The sequence below is a fragment of the Mirounga leonina genome, unplaced genomic scaffold, assembly GCF_011800145.1.
Source record: "Mirounga leonina isolate KUSES-001 unplaced genomic scaffold, KU_Mleo_1.0 Mir_177, whole genome shotgun sequence".
NCBI classification, from domain to species: Eukaryota; Metazoa; Chordata; class Mammalia; order Carnivora; family Phocidae; genus Mirounga; species Mirounga leonina.
Window position 1 is genome coordinate 4,420,967 of NW_023270459.1, and position 21,132 is coordinate 4,442,098.

A 21,132-nucleotide genomic window follows, 5' to 3' on the forward strand; every position below is an offset into this window, starting at 1 on the left:
TGTGCAGAGAAGGGGTGGGGAGAGTGACCGAGTAGGAGAAGCAGATAAAAAGAGGCAGAGAGAGACAGAGAGACAAAGCGATAAGAGAGAAACAGAGCAGAGACCACAGGGAGAGAGAGCCAGGCAGAAAGATGAGAGAGACACAGGGGAGGCCGGGGGGGGGGGGGGGGGGGGGGGGGGGGAGGGGGCCGGACAGGGGCGAGGACGCACACAGAAGTGAGGAGGAACAGGACAGACGGGGCAGGGTGGGGGGAGGAGACAGAGGAGCTGCCCCCGTGAGCGCCCGCCCCGGCCCCCCATCCCCAGGGCCTGTCTGCCGGCCTGGCCGCTGAGCTGTTGCTACGGGACGGACCCAACGCTCTGCGGCCGCCGCGCGGCACCCCCGAGTACGTCAAGTTCGCCCGGCAGCTGGCGGGCGGGCTGCAGTGCCTCATGTGGGTGGCTGCTGCCATCTGCCTCATTGCCTTTGGCATCCAGGCCAGTGAGGGTGACCTCACCACCGACGACAATGTGAGTGGCAGATGCTGCTGGCGGGTATGGGACACGGGGACCGGGGGTTGGGGGGCGGGTAGAGGACATGGAGCATGGGCTCAGGATGCGGGGGACACAGGATGGGGATACGGAGACGTGGAAATGCAGTCAAGACATGGGGTCATGCGGGGATGAAGGCCACTGGGATGTGGGGCAGCCCCAGTGACACAGGTCCCAGGGGACCCGGAGAATGGGTCTCAGATATGGAGGACACAGGTGGGGATACAAGGACATAGAAACGCGATCCTTAAGATGGGAGACCAGGAAACAGAGGGCATGGGACAGACCAAGGGCACAGGGGGCATGGGACTCAGACATGGGACGCAAGGGCATAGGGACGTAGGGGACACAAGACTCAGGACACAGCGCCAAGAGACAGAACACAGACAAGGAAGCAGAGACAGAGACAGAATATTGAAATGCAGGACAAGAGGCCAGAACAAGGGACATGGGGACTTAGGGACATGTGGCATTGGACAGGGGTTTGAAAGCCACAGGACATGTGACACAGGATGGGGACTTAGAGGTACACAGACACGGGGAGACACTGGACATAGGGACTTGGAAATTGGCATATGATCGTGGAGCCCACAGAGTATGAAGTGGAAGCTCGACAGCACACAAACATGGAAATGGGGACACGGCCTAGGGTGCCCAGAGGACGGCAAACAGACGATGGCAACACAGAATATGAAAGCTGGAGCACAGGGGTACAGGGCGTGAGAACATGAGGAGACAAAGGCCAGTGACACGCAGAGCACAAGACTTGGAGGACACAGGAAAAGGTGCATCGTGCCATGGGGCACAAGCCGCAGGCCATGGGGACATGGGGGAGGTAGGATCCGGGACCTAGAGAATATGGGACACAGAACACTGAGAATACAGGGAAGCTGAGTATGGGACATGAAGAACACAGGAACGGGGGCCCCAGGCCCCAGGGAATAGCGCATGTGGCTTTCTAGCAGAGCAGGGAAAACCCCAGGGGTGAGCCCAAGAACACCAGGGGACAGGGAGCAGGCGGGGGGGTGGGGGGGGGCTTGTGCAGAGACCTTCCTGCCTCTTCTTATCCACCCCCTTCCCACCTCCACCCAGCTGTACCTGGCCCTGGCCCTCATCGCTGTGGTCGTGGTCACCGGCTGCTTTGGCTACTACCAGGAGTTTAAGAGCACCAACATCATCGCCAGCTTCAAGAACCTGGTGCCCCAGGTGGGTCCTGCAGACTGGTCACTTCAGTTCCGGGTCTGCACCCCCGGGGGGAGGGGCACGCAGGGAGGCTCCTGGGTCTGTGTGGGCTCTCCCACCAGGCCCAAGCTCCTCTGCACCTGTGGCCTCCGGCTCACCCCTTAGGTTCTCAACCCTCCCCCTTTGCCCCTCCCCACGTTCCCCTGCACTCAGCGACCTCCACCCCCCCTCCCCCGCCCCACAGCAAGCAACTGTGATCCGGGATGGGGACAAGTTCCAGATCAACGCGGACCAGCTTGTGGTGGGCGACCTGGTGGAGATGAAAGGCGGGGACCGAGTGCCAGCCGACATCAGGATCCTCCAGGCGCAGGGCTGCAAGGTGGACAACTCGTCGCTGACTGGAGAGTCTGAGCCGCAGACCCGCTCGCCCGAGTGTACCCACGAGAGCCCCCTGGAGACCCGCAACATCGCCTTCTTCTCCACCATGTGCCTTGAGGGTCTGTGAGGCCCCTGCCTGCCCACCCTCCCCAAGCCAACCCCGCTGCCTGCCCTGCCCCTCTTTGGCCCATACTGAGCCCCACCGCCGCACCCCCTTCGGTTCCCATGGCGGGCACCCCCCTCCGCCCGGCCGGCCCTGAGGTGCCCTGTTGGCCCCGCTGGCAGGCACAGCCCAAGGCCTGGTGGTGAACACAGGTGACCGCACCATCATCGGGCGCATCGCGTCCCTGGCATCGGGAGTAGAAAACGAGAAGACACCCATCGCTATTGAAATCGAACATTTTGTGGACATCATCGCAGGCCTGGCCATCCTCTTCGGCGCTACATTTTTTGTGGTGGCCATGTGCATTGGCTACACCTTCCTTCGGGCCATGGTCTTCTTCATGGCCATCGTGGTAGCCTATGTGCCCGAGGGGCTGCTGGCCACTGTCACGGTGAGTGGGGGAGACGGAAGAGAGGTGCAGAGAGCTGGGAGGCTCGTCCATCTGTCTGTCTGTTCACCCAGGATTGCCTCCATCATCTCTGGCCGTCTCCACCCACTCACCTCCCCCCCACGCACCTTCCCTCAGCTATCCTCCCTACCCCCCATCCCTCCACCTACCCATCCGTTCAGCAACCACTCACCGAGGCCACTCTGGGCCACACCGTATACTGAACGCTGAGGACTCACAGGTGAACAGGCCGCATCTTTGACTGGAGGAGGCTGAGGTCCAGCGTGGGCAGCCCTCAGCAGTCAGCATCCAGCGCAAGGCCAGCCCCAGGGGAGGCTCAGAGGATGTTTGTTTTCTCGGTGTGGTTGTGTTGATGAGAACTTACAGAACCTCCGCTCGGGCAGCTTAGTGAGGGGCCTGGCTATGTTCCCCTGGGCCGATTGGGGAGGCATCCCAGGTGGCAAGCACAGGCTGAAGAAAACACTGAGGCAAGAAAAGCATGGGTTTTGCGGAGGGATGCTGTGTACGTAGTACGGTGGCTGGGGTCAAGGCTCCCTGCGCTTCTCACCCCTTCTGGCAGGTCTGCTTGTCCCTGACAGCCAAGCGGCTGGCCAGCAAGAACTGTGTCGTCAAGAACCTGGAAGCGGTGGAGACACTGGGCTCCACATCAGTGATCTGCTCTGACAAGACAGGGACCCTCACTCAGAACCGCATGACTGTGTCCCATCTCTGGTTCGACAACCACATCCACACGGCTGACACTACGGAGGACCAGTCAGGTGTGGGGGTGGGAGGAGACGGGCCTGGGGCAGGATCTGCTAGATGGTAGACTTGGAAGGGAGCTCTGAGGTTACTGAAGGCAGCCTGGGGAGGGCTTTGCATGAATGGAGAAGGGGCTCCTTCCCGATAGGGGAGAGGGTCTATGAAGCTGCAGGTCTGCGAAGCGGCTTGGTATCGGGGGTCCTAGGAAACTCAATACTGCGTCTGGAGAGAAGGCTCCGTCCAGGGGTATGAGGAGAGGTTTGGGTCCCACCCAGGTCTGGGAGGGGACCCTGTCCTGAATCTAGAGGGAGGGGCTCGGTTCTGGTATGGGAGAGAGCTGCTCCGGGCCTGGGGCCCGCGCGGAGCCCCCTCCCGGCCCCAGCCCGGACGCCTGGCCTCCAGGGCAGACGTTTGACCAGTCTTCGGAGACCTGGCGGGCGCTATGCCGCGTGCTCACCCTGTGCAACCGCGCTGCCTTCAAGTCCGGCCAGGACGCGGTGCCGGTGCCCAAGGTGAGACCCCGGGGGGACTCCGGGGGATGCCGGGAGCCTGGTGCAGACAGGTTCGCCCCTGACACCGCCCCCGCTTCCAGCGCATAGTGATCGGGGACGCGTCCGAGACGGCGCTGCTCAAGTTCTCGGAACTGACGCTGGGCAACGCCATGGGCTACCGCGAACGCTTCCCCAAAGTCTGCGAGATCCCCTTCAACTCCACCAACAAGTTCCAGGTGTGCGCCCGCCGCGCCCGGCCCCGCCCACGGCCTCCCCCCGCCCACTTCGGGCCACCCCCACACGCAGCGCTGGCCTATCGCGGGGCTTCTCTCTCGGTTTCCGCCCTCTCCATAGCCAACCCCCACCCACACCTCCCGCCCCGCCCACAGCCGCTGCCCACCTATGGGCAGGCCACACCCACAGTCCCTTAGCGGGGGGCTCACCGCCAGCTCTTAGGCCTTCCGTGGGGTAGCTCGCAATCCAAATTCCGCCCCAGCCCATCTCCGACCCTAATTCTGTCCATTCCCAGCGCCCAGGCTCCTTACTGCGCCCCTAACCCTCATCCCCCACCAAGGACTTGCTCAGCCCGGAAGCCCCTCACCCCCAGCCACGCAGTACCCTCCCAAAGCTCTACCCGCGGCGCCTTCGAGCCGTCAGCCCCGCCCCTCTCCCAAGCCCCGCCCCCTTGCCCGCCTCCTAGACGCCGTCCGCTTCCTCGCCCGCAGCTGTCCATCCACACACTGGAGGACCCGCGGGACCCCCGGCACGTGCTGGTGATGAAGGGCGCCCCCGAGCGCGTGCTGGAACGCTGTAGCTCCATCCTCATCAAGGGCCAGGAGCTGCCGCTGGACGAGCAATGGCGTGAGGCCTTCCAGACTGCCTACCTTAGCCTGGGAGGCCTGGGTGAACGCGTGCTTGGTGAGCCCCCCAGGGCTCGGTGAGCCCCCACAGTAGATGGCGAACCTGTGGGCGAGGAGGAGCTAGCACAGACCCCGCCCAACCTTCCCAGCCCAGCCTTCACCATGACCTTTCCCATCCCCGGCTGACAGCTAACCTGCCCAAGTGCACACACTCACCTTTGCCTTTCCCTGTCTCAGTCCTGACCCCTGTCCATCCTCAATTTCTACCTTGACCCAGCCCCTCCCCACCTGTCCTCCCTGAGACCTTCCCTAGCCTGACCTGACATCTGTTGGTTTTTCCCAGCTCTTGCCCCAACTTTGACCTGCCATCGCTTTTACTTCCACCTTTCAGTGTCCTCCTCTTGACCCTTTGACCTTCCCCAGTCCCTGCCTCAACTCAAGACTTCCCAATCCCTGTCCTGACCTCTGATCTCCCTGAACATTTTGTCCTGACTCCTAAACTTCCCTAACCCCTGCCTCAACCCTGGGAGGCACAACTGTGGTTCAATTCTGGATCTTTCGTCTGGCAAGAAATATCCCCTCTCTAGACCTCAGTTTCTCTGTCTGCAACATGAGCATGCTAATAGCCTCACAGGTTGGTTGTGAGGACAGACTCACATCATGTGAAGGATTCAGCACAGGGTCAGGCATGCACAGGTGCTTGGTGTGAGGGGCCTGGTTATTTCACTCGTCACCTGGCCTTGCTGGGCAAGGGTCTGCCCAGGACTCCTCTCTGACTTCCCTGTTTTCTGGTCAGGCTTCTGCCAACTGTACCTGAGTGAGAAGGACTACCCGCCTGGCTATGCCTTCGACGTGGAGGCCATGAACTTTCCAAGTAGTGGCCTGTGCTTTGCGGGACTTGTATCCATGATAGACCCACCCCGGGCCACCGTCCCTGATGCTGTGCTCAAGTGCCGCACGGCAGGCATCCGGGTATGCAACCAGGGAGAGGAGCAGGCAGGGGTGAGAACAGAGGACAGCAGTATTTGGGGGTGAGGAACCCTGTGACAGAGAACTCCCTGAAAGTGGTTTGAACCAAAAAAGGAATCTTATCGATTCATGAAACGGAAAAGTTCTGGGGACTGAATTGTCAGGTATAGCTGGATCTAGGAGTTGAGTGTCATTAGGAATTTGCCTTTCTCCATGGCTTGGTTCTACTTTTCTCTCTGATGGCTTTATTCTCAAGGGACTCGACTAGTCCCTTTATTTTGGTCGAGAAAAATGACCACCCCCAGAAGCTCAACCTACATCCCACCTGTTTAGCCACCCACAGAAAAAAGAGTGCCTCTTCTGCTGTTGTCCCAGATTGGGTCACATGTTCCTCTCTGAACCAGTCACATGGCTGGGGTGGGTACCTTGGTTGACCAGGTCTGGGCTTACTTGCCCATTCTTGGCCAGAGACCTCACTTCAACCCTGGTTCCTGAAGACAGATTGGGAGTTGGGGAGCCAAGGCTGGGCAAACAACACCCACGTCCTCCCCTTGGTCTCTAAGGCCTATGAGAGCTGGGCTCTAAGCTTATTCCTTAGCCCCCCACCTCTCGTTTACTGCTCTGCAGTCATGCTGGCCTCCCCGCTGCTCCGCCAACAGTTCAGGTGCGTTCGCACCTCAGGGTCTTCACATTGGCTGTTCCCGCTGCCAGGAACACCCTTCCCTCCGTTTTTTTCTCTTTTTTTTTTTTTTTTTTTAAGATTTTATTTATTTATTCATGAGAGACAGAGAGAGAGAGAGAGACAGAGGCAGAGGGAGAAGCAGGCTCCCCATGGAGCAGGGAGCCCGATGCAGGACTCGATCCCAGGACCCTGGGATCATGACCTGAGCCGAAGGCAGACACTTAACCGACTGAGCCACCCAGGCGTCCCTCTTCCCTCCATTTTTTATGTGGCCAACTCTCTCGCCTCTTTCAGGCCTCTGCTCAGATGTCACCTTCCCAACAAAGCTTTCCCAGGACACACTTAAAATCGACACCTCTTTTTCCACCCAACATTTGCCATCCCCTTTACTCAGCTTAATTTTCCTCTCTCCTAACGGGCTGTATCATTTGTCCCCTTAGTTTGCGTCTCTTCTGTCTCCCGCGCTAGAGGGTTGGCTCCATGAGAACAGAGATTTTCGTCTGTTTTGTCCTTGACATTCAGTGGTTGAATAAGCAAACGGGTCTATCAGTAGATGGTCAGCAGGGAGGACGAGGAGAGTGGGCTGCACTGAAGGCATCAGGGTCTGATGGTCCCCTCCCCAACAGGTGATCATGGTGACGGGTGACCACCCCATCACGGCCAAGGCCATTGCGGCCAGTGTGGGTATCATTTCGGAAGGCAGCGAGACGGTGGAGGACATCGCCGCCCGCCTCCGTGTACCTGTGGACCAAGTCAATAGGAAGTAAGCCCCTGCTGCCCTCGCCGTGGTTCTTCCCACAGCCTGCGCAGACTGAGGCCCTGGTGACCCCCCCCCCCAGGGATGCCCGTGCCTGCGTCATCAATGGCATGCAGCTGAAGGACATGGACCCGTCAGAGCTGGTTGAGACCCTGCGTACCCACCCTGAGATGGTGTTTGCTCGTACCAGTCCCCAGCAGAAGCTGGTGATTGTGGAGAGCTGCCAGCGACTGGTACGACTCTGATGAAGGAGGCGGGCCAGTGGGCTGGGCTGGCCCGGGGGTGGGCCTACCCCTGACCACCCTGCCCCCCCCCCCCGCAGGGGGCCATCGTGGCTGTGACGGGGGATGGTGTCAACGACTCCCCAGCCCTGAAGAAGGCCGACATCGGCGTGGCCATGGGCATTGCCGGCTCGGACGCTGCCAAAAACGCGGCGGACATGATCCTGTTGGATGACAACTTTGCCTCCATTGTGACAGGCGTGGAGCAGGGTCCGAGCAGGGGCGGAGACCGGGGAGGGGAGAGGGGCGGCGGCGTGGGCACAGGAGGAAGCGGGCAGCGAGGAGGCTGAGGCTCTCCCCGCCCCACCCCCCTGCAGGCCGGCTGATCTTTGATAACCTGAAAAAGTCCATCGCCTACACCCTGACCAAGAACATCCCCGAGCTGACGCCGTACCTCATCTACATCACTGTCAGCGTGCCCCTGCCCCTCGGCTGCATCACCATCCTCTTCATAGAGCTCTGCACCGACATTGTGAGTCTCCGGCCCCGCCAACAGCCGTGATGGGCGGGGCCCGCAGACGCTCTTGGACACAGGGTGCAAAGGCAGCCAGACGGGGACGCGCAGGTGGACCCTCAGGTCGGCTTAGACCTGCGGACTCAGAGAAGGACCCTCAGACACACACACACACACAATCTGGCGACGCTTGCATCGTGTCTTCTCTGGGTCAGGCAGACACTACCTCCCTTAACTCTGTCCTCATGAACACTCTGTGGGAGGGGCTTTATTCATTTATCATCCCCATTTTACCAATGAGCGAACTGAGGCCCAGACAGGTTGAGCGGCTTGTCCCAGGTCACACAGCCAGTAAGTGGCATGCTGGGATTGGAGCCCAGGCAGTCCGGGGCGCTGGGGCCTCTGCTCTTGACTGGTCTACTCTGCGGCCGTTCCACCGTGACGGACGGATGGGGTGGGGGATAGGGAGGACCTGGGGGCACAGAGACAGAAGAGCTGCAGAGAGAGTGACAGGGAGAGATGGGGGACACAGGGACACAAAAGCAGAGACAGCCACAGAGAAAGAGACCAGAGACAGGGACACAAAAACAGTAAGGGGGAGAGGGGGGTGGGGAGGGGAGATACATGCAGATGTTCCAATGGAGATGGACGGCAGGTCAGATGTGGACACAGCTGTGGACGGACATGGCACCACGGCCTCGTTGGAGGGCCAGCTGATCCATGCTATCCGGGCAGGTGTGCCCGCACGGTCACCTGCCTCCCAACCTCAGTCCTGTCTCTGTCCACTGGGGCGGTGGGGGGAGGGAGGGGAGCCTCCTGGCATGTAGGGGACGGGCAAACCCTTAACCCTGGCTCCTTCCGCTCCCGGCCAGTTCCCGTCCGTGTCCCTGGCATATGAGAAGGCAGAGAGTGACATCATGCATCTGCGTCCACGGAACCCGAAGCGCGACCGCTTGGTCAATGAGCCCCTGGCTGCCTACTCCTACTTCCAGATAGGTGAGTGCCTGTGGGGCCGGGGAGCCCCAGGTTCCCTGCAGGGCTGCTCGCCTGCCTTGGCATCTCTCACAAGGGCTCTGGCTCGTGCTGGATCCCCGGGTTGGCATTTGATCCTGGGTCTCTGCTGTTCTCTGAGTCCGAGTCTGCTGTGATCCCCGTGTCCCTTCTCTGTCTCTCGGCATGTCTCTGTCTCTCTCTGTGCCTTGTCTCTTGCGTCCCTATTGATCTCTCTTGGGATCCTTGTCTCTGTCTCTCCATGTCCGTCACTCACTGTGTACTTGTGCCCTTGACCCTCTCTCTGCGGGTAGCTCTCTGTGTCCCTATCTTTCCATGTCCTTGTCTCTTTCCATGTCCCTGTCTAGGTTTCCATTTTTGTCTCCCCGTGTCACCTTGCCTGTCCCCCAGGTGCCATCCAGTCATTTGCTGGCTTCACTGACTACTTTACGGCCATGGCCCAGGAGGGCTGGTTCCCACTGCTGTGTGTGGGGCTGCGACCATACTGGGAGAACCACCACCTACAAGATCTGCAGGACAGCTACGGCCAGGAGTGGGTGAGCCCCGGCCTCCCGCCCCCGGCCCGTGGCTCCCTCATTTCCAGTGCCACCTTCCCTGTGGGTGGCCCACACTCAGTCGTCCGCATGTGACGGAGCTCAACTGGAGCATCCCAGGTCCCCGGACTCTCTGCCGGTTCTGGGGCCTCTCCCACCACCATCTTGAGCTCCACACTCCTGCCACTCACCCTGTTCCGCAAAGGCCCTTCTGGCCCACGTCACTTATCTTGGCCATCTGCCCGGGCACCGGAGTCGCTGGACCTTGCAAATTCTGCCCTAGCAGTCCGACTCCCTTCTCCCAGGTGCCTTCCTGTGGGTGTGCGGGAAAGCCTGCCTCCCTCCTTCCTCGTGAAAGCAACTGGCCTGAGCTACCATTTGCCCAGGCGCTGACATCTAATCTCTGCAAGGCCAAGATCTCCAGCCGCCCCCCACCCCCCGGGGTCCTGCAAACCTGGCAGTCGGAGTCTCTCTCTTCTCCCCGACTCCATCCTCTGCTGGGAGGGGCTACGGCCGCAGGCCCTCCCCATCGGGCTCAGGCCGCTTCTGCTCCCCTCCGGCCCGCAGACGTTCGGGCAGCGCCTCTACCAGCAGTATACCTGCTACACCGTGTTCTTCATCAGCATCGAGATGTGCCAGATCGCCGACGTCCTCATCCGCAAGACGCGCCGCCTCTCCGCCTTCCAGCAGGGCTTCTTCAGGTGTCCCCACGGCCCCGCCCCGCCCCGCCCGGCCCCAGCCCCGCTGCAGCTCCCACCGGATCCCCACGAGGGCTCACTGCAGCCAGCAAACGCGCCGGCGCCAGGTGCTGCCGGGCCTCGTCCACCGCGGGCCGGCAGCTCCCACCACCTGCCTCCCCCGCCCCGGCCCCTCCGTTTTCATCCACCAAAGGGGAGATGTGACAGGACCCCCGTCCACTGTCAAAGCGTCCCCGCTCCTCACGGCCTGGCCTTGTTCTGCGCCCGCCGGCCTGAGCCTGTCCCACCCCGCCTGCCCGCAGGAACAGGATCCTGGTGATCGCCATCGTGTTCCAGGTCTGCATCGGCTGCTTCCTGTGCTACTGCCCCGGAATGCCCAACATCTTCAACTTCATGCCCATCCGGTGAGGGGCCGGGAGCTGTGAGTAGAGGGACGGGCACAGGGACAGAGACTGGAGGGTAGCCTTCACCTTGTCGTCTCGCCTGGGCCTTCAGGTACCAGTGGTGGTTGGTCCCCATGCCCTTTGGCCTCCTCATCTTCGTCTATGATGAGCTTCGGAAACTGGGAGTTCGCTGTTGCCCAGGGAGTGAGTGTGGAGACCGAGGGCCTGGGGGTGGGGGCTGGACCATCCTCAGAACAGCTGCCCTGACCTTTGACCTCCGAGCCCTTGACCCTCCATATCAAGCCTCCGTTGATTCGTACCTCAGAGCCCCTGGTGCCCGTGACCCACATCCCGCAGCCCTGAGTCTCCTTTCTCTCCCTCCCAGGCTGGTGGGATCAGGAGCTCTACTATTAGAGGGCCTGCCGCCTTCAAGCCATCCTTGCAAACCCCACAGCAGAGGTGGGGGGCATGGGACCCTCTGGGCAGCCACCCGAACATCTAAGCAATCAAGCCCCAGCACCATCCGTGTCTGCTCCCGCATCCCACGGCACCCCAACCTTGGAGAGACCTCCCCACTCCCCTTCCCCATCCACAGAGAGCACCCCTCCCCCCCGCCCCGGCAGAGCCATCCCTGGGCCTGGTGCTCTGAGCTGGGCAGGGGGGCCTGGGCAGGGGGTGGGAGCTGGGCTCCTGTGAGCCAGGTCTGTCCTTCGCACTCCAGGCGGGCAGGAGGGCTGCCTGTGGGACCTTCAAACACGCTTGTGCTGAGTGACAGAAATAAACTAGCTCACACCGACGATGCTTTTATTTGGTGCCAGGTCCTGTCCTAAGTGTCTTTCCTGATCCCCTTTGATCTCCCACAGTCCTACAGCTTGTTCAGGGCTGTATCTCAGTTCCTCAAACACAGCCTCGTGCATCGTAGGTACGCAACGAAACCTTCCTGGGGGAATGAGCCTGGGGTGACGGCATTCCCAGTCACCCCCAGGAGCGGGGCCTTCACCGCCCCACTCGCCTAGACACCACCTCTGGGCTCCCTCCCCAGCACGTTCTTGATCTCTCCTTGGCAGGCTCCTTGACACATGGTGTCAGAATCTTTCCTACCTCAAGCTGCCCCCCACCCTGCCTCCCCCTTCGCAGGTGTCTCCACTCTGGTCCCACCAATTTGCTCCTCTGTTGCAGTGGGACTGAGTCTAGAGGCTGAAGTCCCGGTCCCCTCCTCACACCTCTCTCCCCTGAAAAGTTAACTCCCCAACTGCTGGAAACTGCCTGACACTCCCCCCACCTCCCACCCCTCCCCCACCTCTCTTCCTTAGTATGAGCCTCTCTGGCGGGACCCCTCCCACCACAGCCCCCCTCTGCTGCCCCCATGGCCTCAGTTCTGTCTCTGCAGTGGCTCTCCACCCTGTATGACCCAGGGACCCCCAGTAGCCTCTGCATCATCCTCCAAACCTGCTCCTTCCACTGTCCCATCAGTGTGGTTCCTTCTCCCTGGGAAACGTGGTGAGCCCTAAACTCCCTGTCTTTCCCTGGCCCAGGATCCTCCATGGTTTGTCCTGCCCCTGCTGACTGCCAGTTTCACAAGCCACCTCGATCTTATTCCAGCCAATTCTTGTTTCACTGGAAAAGTCAGGCCTGCTCTCTCACCGCATAGGCTCTGCCACCGGCTTTTCCTCCTGCCCCAACAGCTCACATCTCCTGTCTTCCAGGCCCTCCAGGTTGGGCCCCCAGCCCGTCCCTGACCTGATCTGTGCTCCCTCCACTTCAACCCTAACTGCTCTGGTCTCCCTGAGCCCCACATAAGCTGGGATTATTCCACATAGTTGGTCACCAGCAGGGGCTCCAGCTCAGAGTCCCTGCTCAGCAAATAGTTGTTGAAATCACTTTTGCAACCCTCACTTGTCCCCATACTGGTCCGAGACTAGGTGGGCATGGGACGGAGGTGTGGGAGCACGATCCTGTCACAGGCCACCCCGCTGGGCTGGGGGAGTGCCCATATACTCCATACTCCATGCCCAACCAATTGTTTGCCTCTCCACCTCTCCCCCAAGACACCTGTGGACCCAGTCTCCTCAAGGGACAATGAAAAGGGGGCAGGGCTAGGTGGTGGCTGCCCCACCTGAGGGCAAACACTCCCTCGGCACACACACCAAGACTCACAGCCATTTGTGCTCCTGCTTTCCCAGTCCAGGGTTAAGCAACAGTATGGCAGGACCTGACAGCCTGGAGGGAAGGAGGGAGGGGGCACTTGCCCTATCCCTCGCCTTGGGGGATCCACTGGGGCTGGGAAGCACCTTCCTGGGTGGGCAGGGTTTGCATCAAGGTGGAGCATAAACGTGATATTCAAAGCCCCGCTTCTGACACGTGCCCCTCAGACAGGGCAGGGAATGGGGCAAGCAGCTGGCTCCACTAGGACAGGGAAGGGCTAGGGTGGTGTTGGAGATAGAGAGCCCGTGAACTTGACAGGTTGATCTGTTGACCTTCAGTCCTTGGAATGTGCATCCACCCCCCCCCCCCACCTCGCCTTGAGAGAGTGATGTGGGTCTACTAGATGGTATATGTGACTAAACCCAGTTAAGGCCCTGATCTAAACTTTTAAGATTTGGCAGGTGGGTGCAGAGATCTAGGTGTCTTACAACCCAATGAAAAGCCTTGAAAAGTTCCCTTGCTTCTTAAACCTGCCACCTACCAACCTGGAGTGGCCACCTTTCCCCTTCTGCTCTCTGCATAAGGGGGCTGGTTTCTGAGAAGCCACCTGAGAAGCTCCCAAGGAGTTTGTGAAACAAGAGGTAGGGAGGGCAGCATCCAGGACAATATCCAAATTGGTGGGCTCAGCTACTGTGCCAGTCGGCTGCAGCAGTGTCTGGACCCCACCCTGAGAAGACTCTAGCCAGGATTTGATGTGAGGACTACAGAACCAAACCAAAGCACTGAAGAGCTCAGAATAGTAAGTCTACCCTCAAGAGCAAAACCCAGAGTTCAGGTGGTTGGACCGTTCAATATGCAATGGGGAGTCTGAGACGGTTGTAGACAAGGAGGGTGCACTAATAAAACTGGGATTTCAGACAGATCCCCCTGGCTGCCATATGAAGGGTGGATCAGAAGGGGAGATTGGGCTGAGAGCCTAGGAGGTAAGCAGCCAGAGAAGGGCCATGTTAAGGCTGCGAGGAAAAGCCTCCCAAGAACTATATTCCTGGATTCTAGCTTCCTTCTATCACCTGTTACCCGAGGGCCCTGGTCTCTGCAACTGCTCAATGATGATCTATCTAGGTGGCTCAGTCGTTAAGCGTCTGCCTTCAGCTCAGGTCATGGTCCCGGGGTCCTGGGATCGAGTCCCACATCGGGCTCCCTGCTCTTCGGGGAGCCTGCTTCTCCCTCTCCCACTCCCCCTGCTTACGTTCCCTCTCTTGCTGTGTCTCTCTCTGTCAAATAAATAAATAAAATCTTAAAAAAAAAAAAGAAAGAAAGAAAGAAAAGATGATCTATCTACTCCAAGCCCTTCTATCCTGGGAAGATGAGGAGCCCAGGAACTGCTGTAGAACGCAGAACAAACCAGTTCTGTGTTGGCCAGTTTCCCAGCCTGTCTACCTGGCTTCAAAGCCAGAACAAGGGCCTCTAGAACCCGGTGAACGTGGTATTGGTAGACAGTTCCAGAGAGAGCGAGAGATGGAGGCAGAAACAATGTTCCAAGCACTGTTTACTTCACTGAAACCTGGAGGCGGGGAAAGGGTATGTGAATGTCTGGGGCACCAAGCCTAGGAGTGCACGTTGACAACGGCGACATAGAGGGCCAGGGTGCTGAGGGCCAGCAGCCCTGTCACCACTGCCCGGGCCAGCAGTGCTGTCCAGCTGCCCAGGGAACAGAGGTGGACGAAGGTCCTGTGGGGAAACATCACCATGAGAGAAGGAGAACAGATAAGCCACCCCCATCTGGACCCACCCTCAAACCCCGCGCAGCTCACTCCATGACAAAGGCCTTGTAGACGCTGAGGAACATCAGCAGGAGTACTGCTGGCCGAAAAGTGTGGTACAGGTCGTAGCGTGTTATCATCCAGACCTGGGCAGATGCGACGATGTAATGGACCTGCAGGGAGGCAGGAAGTCAGGGCCAGGCCTCGGGGGGAGGGCACAGCCGCTGGACAAAGGTGTGTGGGAGAGCAGGACTGCGTACCAGACTGATGTTGGAGTCAATGCTCATCTGGATGTACTTCCAGTCAAACTCAATGCCCCGGGCTCCAACCCACAGGGGGATGCAGCTAAGGAAGGCAAAGGGAGGGATTCTCCAGCACCCAAACACCCTCAGCACTCAGAATCTGAGCCCCCGCCCTCCAGCACCTCCCTAGAACCCAGGCGTCCTTTCTCAGGAATCTGGGCTCCAGGCTGCTGCACACACCGGGACATAATGAGCTCGGCGGTGGCCCAGCCCAGGGCAGCAACCATGATCTTGTACTCCCCCTTGCCTGCATTCCGGGACATGACAAGGTTTAGGCCTATCAGGTCTGCCACATCCACGCTGGCCTTCATGAACTCCTGTGGGTCAGGTTGAGGCTTGAGTGAGCACAGGTGCCAGGGGGCCCCTTTCCTGCACTCCCTCCCCCTTCCTTGCCCCACTCACCCCAATGAAGTCATAGATGCCGCCTTCCCAGGTGGGAAAAAAAGTGGCCAGGAACAGCATCTGAGAACAGAAAACAGAGATCACTGCAAGGAGAGGAGAATAAACCAAGTGGACTATGTAGGAAGTCAGTGTGGATGTGGAGGGTAAGGCTCTGGGGTTCAGGGGAACCCTTGCGGAGAGGGACCACCAGAAGGGGGACGAGATTACAGGATCAGGGGAGAGAGACGGTTGGGGTCCGAAGTCTGGGTTCTGTGACCCAGGCGATCGGGTCAGGCATGGAAGTGCCGGAGCGAGCTACCCCAGCAGGGTTAGCAGCACAGTGTGGACCCTGGCTTACTTCGCGCCGCCTCAAAGTACAAAACGCTCCACCACACAACTGAGTTTTCCCAATTTTACTAAAGTGCTACACAAAAGTTGCTTGGAGACCTCTCCCCAAGTTCCGCCCCTTCCGGAGCACGTCTTCCAGGGTATTCCCGGGGGGGCCCGGGCGCCCTCACCTTGCACAGCTGCACGAAGAGGTAGGTGACCCCGGCCTGCACGCACTTCCAGAAGGCGTTGTACTCAGACCTGCAGGAGCGGGCGGTGAGGCTTAGCCCGGGCCCGCGCCCTCCCGCCCGCGGGCGCCCCGCACTCACAGGCCGCTGCACTTGTAGGTGATGAAGTAGGGGAAGTAGGCCAGGGCGAAGCAGTTTCCGAAGTGGAACAGGGTCATGGCGCCGGCCGCCCGGGACCCGCCGGAGCGCGGGTCTCACCCTCCGCCCGCCTGGCGCCGGAGCCCGGGGCCTGGCGCCCACCTGCCTCCGCCGCGACCCGCGCGGCCTGCTGGGAGCGGGAGGCCGGCCGGCGCCGGCGCCGGCGCACTGACGTCACGGCCCGCGGCCGGCCCTCGGAGCCTGCGCGGCCCCAGTGCGCCGGCGCGGAGCCAGGCTCGGAGGCGGGGCGCGGTGGCCGGTGGGCGCAGGTGGAGCGCGTCTCCGTGCGGGGCGCGCCGTGACCCCGTAGTGACCGGCGCAGACACACGGGCGCGGCTGTGAGCATTCTGCTTTTTTATTTCCCAGCAGGGCGCCCTCCTTCCCCGGGGGAGGCGACAGCGGGAACGGGAGGTACGGGTTCCAGCCGGGAGCCCGGGGAAGCGGAGGAGGGGCCGTCCTGCTTCACTGGTCGCGGCTGAACATGTAACGGAGGAGGTCCACCACCCGGTGACTGTAGCCGTATTCGTTGTCGTACCTGGGGAGGGAGGCGGCGGGTCAGGGGAGTCCCTCCCGACCGCTCCTGGCCCGCCCCCCACGCCCCCGGGCCCCTCCCCCCTCACCAGGAAATGAGCTTCACGAAGTTGTCGTTGAGCGCGATGCCGGCTTTAGCATCGAAGATGGACGAGTGGGTATCGCCCACAAAGTCCGTGGAGACGACCTGGGCATCGGAATTTCAAAGATAAGCGTGGGTCGCGGAGCAAGGTCCTCCAGGAGCCCAGGCCCCGACTCTTAGGCACATGGGCACATCCCTTCATCTACGGTATCTGGTGGAGCCCTGCTTGTGTCCAAGTTCTGGGGACCGTGTGAGGAAGGCACGCGGGGGCTTCGCCTGCGGCCAAAGGACGGAGACCGCAGACACGCTGACGCTGCACCAGTACATGCTGGCAATGACGCCGGCCTTCATCGTGATGGTGGGCCGCATAGAGGCCCTCTCGGAGGGCACACGGTGAGGCTGGGTCTGGATGTCTAGGAGGATCTGGTCACCTCGGGCCCTCCGCAGTGCCTGACGTGGAAGGAGCTACAGCATAGAGGCCCTGAGGGATTGGCCTTGGTGGTGTATGAGGCCACAGGGGAGGGTTTTCAGGAGTGGGACAATGTGATCTGCTTTCCGTAAAACAAGAGGTCCTGGTGGCTGTGTGAGAGCGGAGCTGCAGGAGCTAAAGCAGAGACAGCACCAGAGGATGGCACGACTGGGAGCAAAGGCATGGTGGGGGAGCCACTGTCTTGTTCACTAAGCTTGTATTGAGCACCTGCTGGGGTGCCAGGCCCCGGGACAATCAATGGCTGGAGCCACCGAGTCCCGAAGCCCCTGCTTTCTTGTGGTGTACATGCTATAGCAGGGCCAACAGGGACTATGGAATGAAATTTCAGGTAAGGGAAAGGGCCAGGAAGAGAATATCTTTCTGAGGACAGAAACTGAAGTAGAGACTTGGAGGAGGTGAGGGCAGATTATGTGGCCACCTGGAAGAAAAGCTACCCAGACCAGAGCAACAGCAAGTGCAAAGACCCTGAGGCAGGAAGAGCAGACCTTCCCAGCCCTGCAGTCCCTGTCTTGATACATGGTGAGCGGCTCTTTGGTAAGTGGAAAATCATGTTTCCTCCCCAGAGGGCTCCTCCCATGGTCCCCCTCCTCAGTCCCTACCTCATCCTCTGTGTAGGCAAGGATGCCAGCCATGGGCCCTTGGGCTGCTGCTTTTATGGCGTCTTTGATGGCCTCGTACGAGGTAGGTTGGGCCAGGCGGCAGGTCAGGTCCACAACAGATACATCTGGGGTTGGCACCCGGAACGCCATTCCTGTCAGCTTCCTGGAGAACCCCAATTAGGGGTGGGAGTCAGAACCCAGGACCTTTCCATCCATCCCACGTTGTCTCTACTTTCCCCTCAATAGACACTTCAGGGATTGGGGGCCAGTCCAGTCCTCCTGGGGTGTACCCCTGACCCTGGTGGCAGCTTTCTGCCCTCATACCCTTTGAGGTCTGGAATGACTTTGCCAACGGCTTTGGCAGCCCCTGTGGAGGCTGGGATGATGTTCTGGTGGGCACCCCGCCCGTCTCGCCAGGCCTTCTTCGATGGCCCGTCCACTGTCTTCTGGGTGGCAGTGTAGGAATGAACTGTGGTCTTGGGGAAGAAGAAGGCTGGGGTGAGCCCTTCCTCCTCCGAAGCTCCCCTGCCTTGTTTTCCCAGGCCTGAGGTGGTGACCCAGGTGTGGAGGCTGGTGGGACCACCACAGACCACAGGAGGGCCATGTGCAGGCCAGGGTCCAGCCCTGTCTGCAAGTTGCCCGGTGTTTTAAGAGACTTCACCACTTGGCTCTTCCTCCCGAAACCGTCTCTCCTTGTTCACCCCACACACTAAGCAAGTCTAGGAAGGAGAGATAGAGTTTCCCTGCCACCCCTCCTGCCTCAGCCGCTCTCTCCAACTCACCATCAGCCCTTCCACGATCCCAAACTGCTCATGGATGACCTTGGCAAGGGGTGCCAGGCAGTTGGTCGTGCAGGAGGCATTGCTGAAACGGCGCGGGTGTGCAAGGGCCCTGTGAGGTGAGTCGCAGAGCCAGCCCGGCACCCTCCCCTCCCTCTCGGGTGATGCACACAGGCCTGGTTTTGTGGAAGTCAGGTTGGGGATGAGTGGGATCACTGGGGGTGCCCCAGAGGTATGGCTGGGGAAGCTCCCCAAGCGTGTTCTCCAGGAGTCCTACTGTTCTGTTAACATGAGGGCGTTAGGGCTTTGGGAAGGGAGGTGTGAAGCAGCACCAGGGGTCTCCTGGGAGTGGGGGTGAAGAGAGGGAGGCTGGCATTTCCTCTGGGTGCCACCCACACACTTCAGAATGTTGCTGCCCGTTACCTGACAACTTTCATGGAGCCAGGATCATAGTTCTTCTCGTTTACTCCCATGACAAATATGGGCGCATCGGGTGAGGGTGCAGAGATGACCACACGCGTGGCACCAGCCTCGATGTGGTCCTAGAGGAGGAGCACAGGTGTCAGGGGGCCCTTCGAGTGCCACCTCCACACCCCCTCTCCCCGCGCAGCCCTGGGCATCTGTCCCCCACTTACTGAAGCCTCCTGTAAGGACAGGTACACGCCTGTGGACTCCACCACAAAGGGGTTCCCGACAGACTTCCAGGGAATATCTCGGGGCTGCTTGCTGTGGAGGGGTGGCAGCGCCCGAGTCAGTCTCTTCCTGCACGGCCTGGCCTTCGCCGTCATGGCCTTCAGTGTTCCAAAGGCTGACTGGACGCCTTCCTGCCTGGCCTGCAACCGTCTCTCCCCGCCCCCCCCACCCCCCCCGCCAGACCAACATCCTAGCTGTTGGGAGTCCACCCTGCTGGTCTCCCCTTTCATCACTGACTCCACCTTGCAGGCCACTTTTCTCTTCTTGACTCGACCGCCCCTGTTGTGCCTTCCTGACTCAGGCCTCTGCCCCCCCCAGTGGGACCATCCCTGACTGCTCCCAGCCCAGGTCGGGCCCATTCTACCTGTGCTGCTCAGAATGCACCCCAGGAAAGTGAGGCCTGTCCCGCTGCTTCTGGTCCCTGCCCTGGCAACCTCCCCACTGTCCTTGCCCCTCCTTACCACGCGGCTCCTGCACCAAGGGCCTGCTGCCGGAGCCTGGGCAGCTCCCCGAAGACACGCTGCATCCCCGGGAGCAGCTCCCGGGGGGAGGACTGAAGCCTGAGGCAGCCCCCGGGCCAGCAACGGATAGTGGTTTACATTGGAAAGGGAAAGGAGGGCCGCCTGGGTGGCCAACTCTTGGTTTCCACTCAGGTCATGATCTCGGGGTCATAGGATCGAGCCCCGTGTTGGGCTCCCTCTCAGCCTGGAGTCTGCTTGGATTTCTCTCTCCCTCCCCCCCCGTTCTCTTTCTCTCCTCAAATAAATAAATAAATCTTAAAAGAGAAAAAGAGGGAAAGGAGATTTTGTTTCCTGTTTGAGAAGTTCACATTTCTACTCGATAGCAAATGTTTGTATTTGAAACATCAAACATCTAGATGTTGTTTACTGCTTGGCTTTAGCCAACAAGCAATAAATGACTTTTTTCCATCACAGGGTTTATCACAACAGTGGTGGTTCTCTGATGATTTGTTAGCATCTGTCTTGGCTTCTAGACCACTGTATGCCACTGAGCCTGCTCCCGCCATAGGGTTTCAATCAGTGTTGGTGGGTTTTGTTTGTTAACCGTTCTACCCAAGTTTACCGAACACCTGCCACATGCCCATGTTCTAAGTGCTGTACCTGAATTGACCCCTTGAATCCTGGTGAGCTGCGGGGTAAGTACTGTTACCGGCATTTCTCAGAGGAGCCAGCCCCAGGGCAGAGGGGAGGGGAAAAGCCGGCATCCTAGAAGACCCCAGCCCCTTCTCTCGGCTGTCCTGGGCGCTGCCCTTCTGCCCAGAGGGCTGTTTTGAGGATTCCGTTCATTCATTCTTCCAGGAAGTATTGAGTCTCCCCAGAGTCTGCGGTGCCAAAGCAGTGATAGCGACGCGAAGCGAGAGGGCCCCCCTGGCGAGGAGGCTGTGGCTTTGCGGGGAATGCCCTTCCCAGTGTCCCCACACACCTGGGACCTCCGGCTTGCTCTCTGCTACCGCTGTGGGGGCTGTGAGCATCATCCCCATCAGATGCTCTACGCAACTGAGGCCAGGACAAGTTCAATCTCTTGCCCAAGGTCACCCAGCTAGGAAAGGGCGGAGTAGGGGTAAAGCATGCAAGCAACATGGCTTGTACTGAGTGCCCGGAGAACACCGTGTAGGGACGGTGGAGTGCTGCTGGAGTCACCAGAGAAGCAGCACCTGGGTGTGGGGTGCCCGTTGAGGGGGCAGCCGTGTGGGGACCAAGAAGGCAGGGAGAATGCCCTGGGTGGCAGGAGCACCCGGCCAAGTACCAAAAGGACGGGATGGCTGAGCAGCTCTGCTGGGATTGTGTTTGGCGTTAAGATTCCAAACTTGGGTCCAGCAGCTTCTCATCCGCGTGGAGTCTCCAGTCCCCGCCTCCACCCGCCCTCCCACTCCCACACACAGCGCTGAGCACCTCATCACAAGCCCTCCTGCCTGCAACTATAAGCCGCAGGGCTGGGAGAGGCTGCGCCCCAGGGCAAGTTCCCCGGGGGGAGTGCGTGGGAAAGCGCGTGCCGCCCAGGGTCCAGCAGTGGCTGCTAATTCACGTTAGGAAGGTAAAGTACGGCCCGGGGCTGGCCGGGGCTGGCCAGAGTGGGTGGGATGGCCGGAGTGGGTGGGATGGCCGGGGAT

General features: G+C 60.1%; 3 protein-coding genes across 3 annotated transcripts in view; 1 reads left to right on the forward strand and 2 right to left on the reverse strand.

Moving 5' to 3' along the window:
• ATP4A (ATPase H+/K+ transporting subunit alpha) overlaps nt 1–11,117 on the forward strand; it is an 81,950-nt gene extending 70,833 nt beyond the window's left edge. Inside the window, exons 7-25 of the mRNA XM_035023592.1 lie at nt 307–510; nt 1,624–1,737; nt 1,958–2,210; nt 2,377–2,645; nt 3,223–3,421; nt 3,807–3,916; nt 3,997–4,131; nt 4,621–4,813; nt 5,552–5,727; nt 7,033–7,169; nt 7,246–7,396; nt 7,486–7,654; nt 7,762–7,916; nt 8,771–8,894; nt 9,300–9,445; nt 10,010–10,143; nt 10,443–10,544; nt 10,636–10,727; nt 10,909–11,117. Of these exons, the coding sequence (XP_034879483.1) occupies nt 307–510; nt 1,624–1,737; nt 1,958–2,210; nt 2,377–2,645; nt 3,223–3,421; nt 3,807–3,916; nt 3,997–4,131; nt 4,621–4,813; nt 5,552–5,727; nt 7,033–7,169; nt 7,246–7,396; nt 7,486–7,654; nt 7,762–7,916; nt 8,771–8,894; nt 9,300–9,445; nt 10,010–10,143; nt 10,443–10,544; nt 10,636–10,727; nt 10,909–10,937 (2,892 nt within the window). The 3' untranslated portion in view covers nt 10,938–11,117. The remainder of the gene's footprint in view (nt 1–306; nt 511–1,623; nt 1,738–1,957; nt 2,211–2,376; nt 2,646–3,222; nt 3,422–3,806; nt 3,917–3,996; nt 4,132–4,620; nt 4,814–5,551; nt 5,728–7,032; nt 7,170–7,245; nt 7,397–7,485; nt 7,655–7,761; nt 7,917–8,770; nt 8,895–9,299; nt 9,446–10,009; nt 10,144–10,442; nt 10,545–10,635; nt 10,728–10,908) is intronic.
• A 3,082-nt stretch (nt 11,118–14,199) lies between these two features.
• Nucleotides 14,200–15,978, reverse strand: TMEM147 (transmembrane protein 147). The gene is made up of 7 exons (XM_035023817.1): nt 15,771–15,978; nt 15,633–15,702; nt 15,136–15,195; nt 14,914–15,050; nt 14,692–14,776; nt 14,483–14,604; nt 14,200–14,399 (listed from the first exon to the last, which is right to left on the reverse strand). The coding sequence occupies exons 1-7, from the start codon at nt 15,845–15,847 to the stop codon at nt 14,276–14,278; spliced, it is 675 nt and encodes a 224-aa protein (XP_034879708.1). The 5' UTR covers nt 15,848–15,978; the 3' UTR covers nt 14,200–14,275.
• Nucleotides 15,979–16,289: 311 nt separating this feature from the next.
• Nucleotides 16,290–21,132, reverse strand: part of GAPDHS (glyceraldehyde-3-phosphate dehydrogenase, spermatogenic) — a 9,506-nt gene continuing 4,663 nt past the window's right edge. Inside the window, exons 5-11 of the mRNA XM_035023858.1 lie at nt 18,944–19,034; nt 18,732–18,850; nt 18,312–18,393; nt 17,854–18,005; nt 17,530–17,692; nt 16,448–16,545; nt 16,290–16,362 (exon numbers count right to left, since the gene is read on the reverse strand). Coding sequence (XP_034879749.1) covers nt 16,290–16,362; nt 16,448–16,545; nt 17,530–17,692; nt 17,854–18,005; nt 18,312–18,393; nt 18,732–18,850; nt 18,944–19,034 — 778 coding nt within the window. The remainder of the gene's footprint in view (nt 16,363–16,447; nt 16,546–17,529; nt 17,693–17,853; nt 18,006–18,311; nt 18,394–18,731; nt 18,851–18,943; nt 19,035–21,132) is intronic.

What these genes read in the sequence shown, in the direction of transcription:
- TMEM147 (XM_035023817.1), bottom strand. Translation starts at nt 15,847, where the DNA reads ATGACCCTGTTCCACTTCGGAAACTGCTTCGCCCTGGCCTACTTCCCC. An exon ending in ACCTACAAGTGCAGCGGCCT is followed by an intron (nt 15,703 to 15,770) that starts GTGAGTGCGGGG and finishes CCGCTCCTGCAG; the next exon opens with GTCTGAGTACAACGCCTTCT. An exon ending in TACAAGGCCTTTGTCATGGA is followed by an intron (nt 14,400 to 14,482) that starts GTGAGCTGCGCG and finishes GTTTCCCCACAG; the next exon opens with GACCTTCGTCCACCTCTGTT.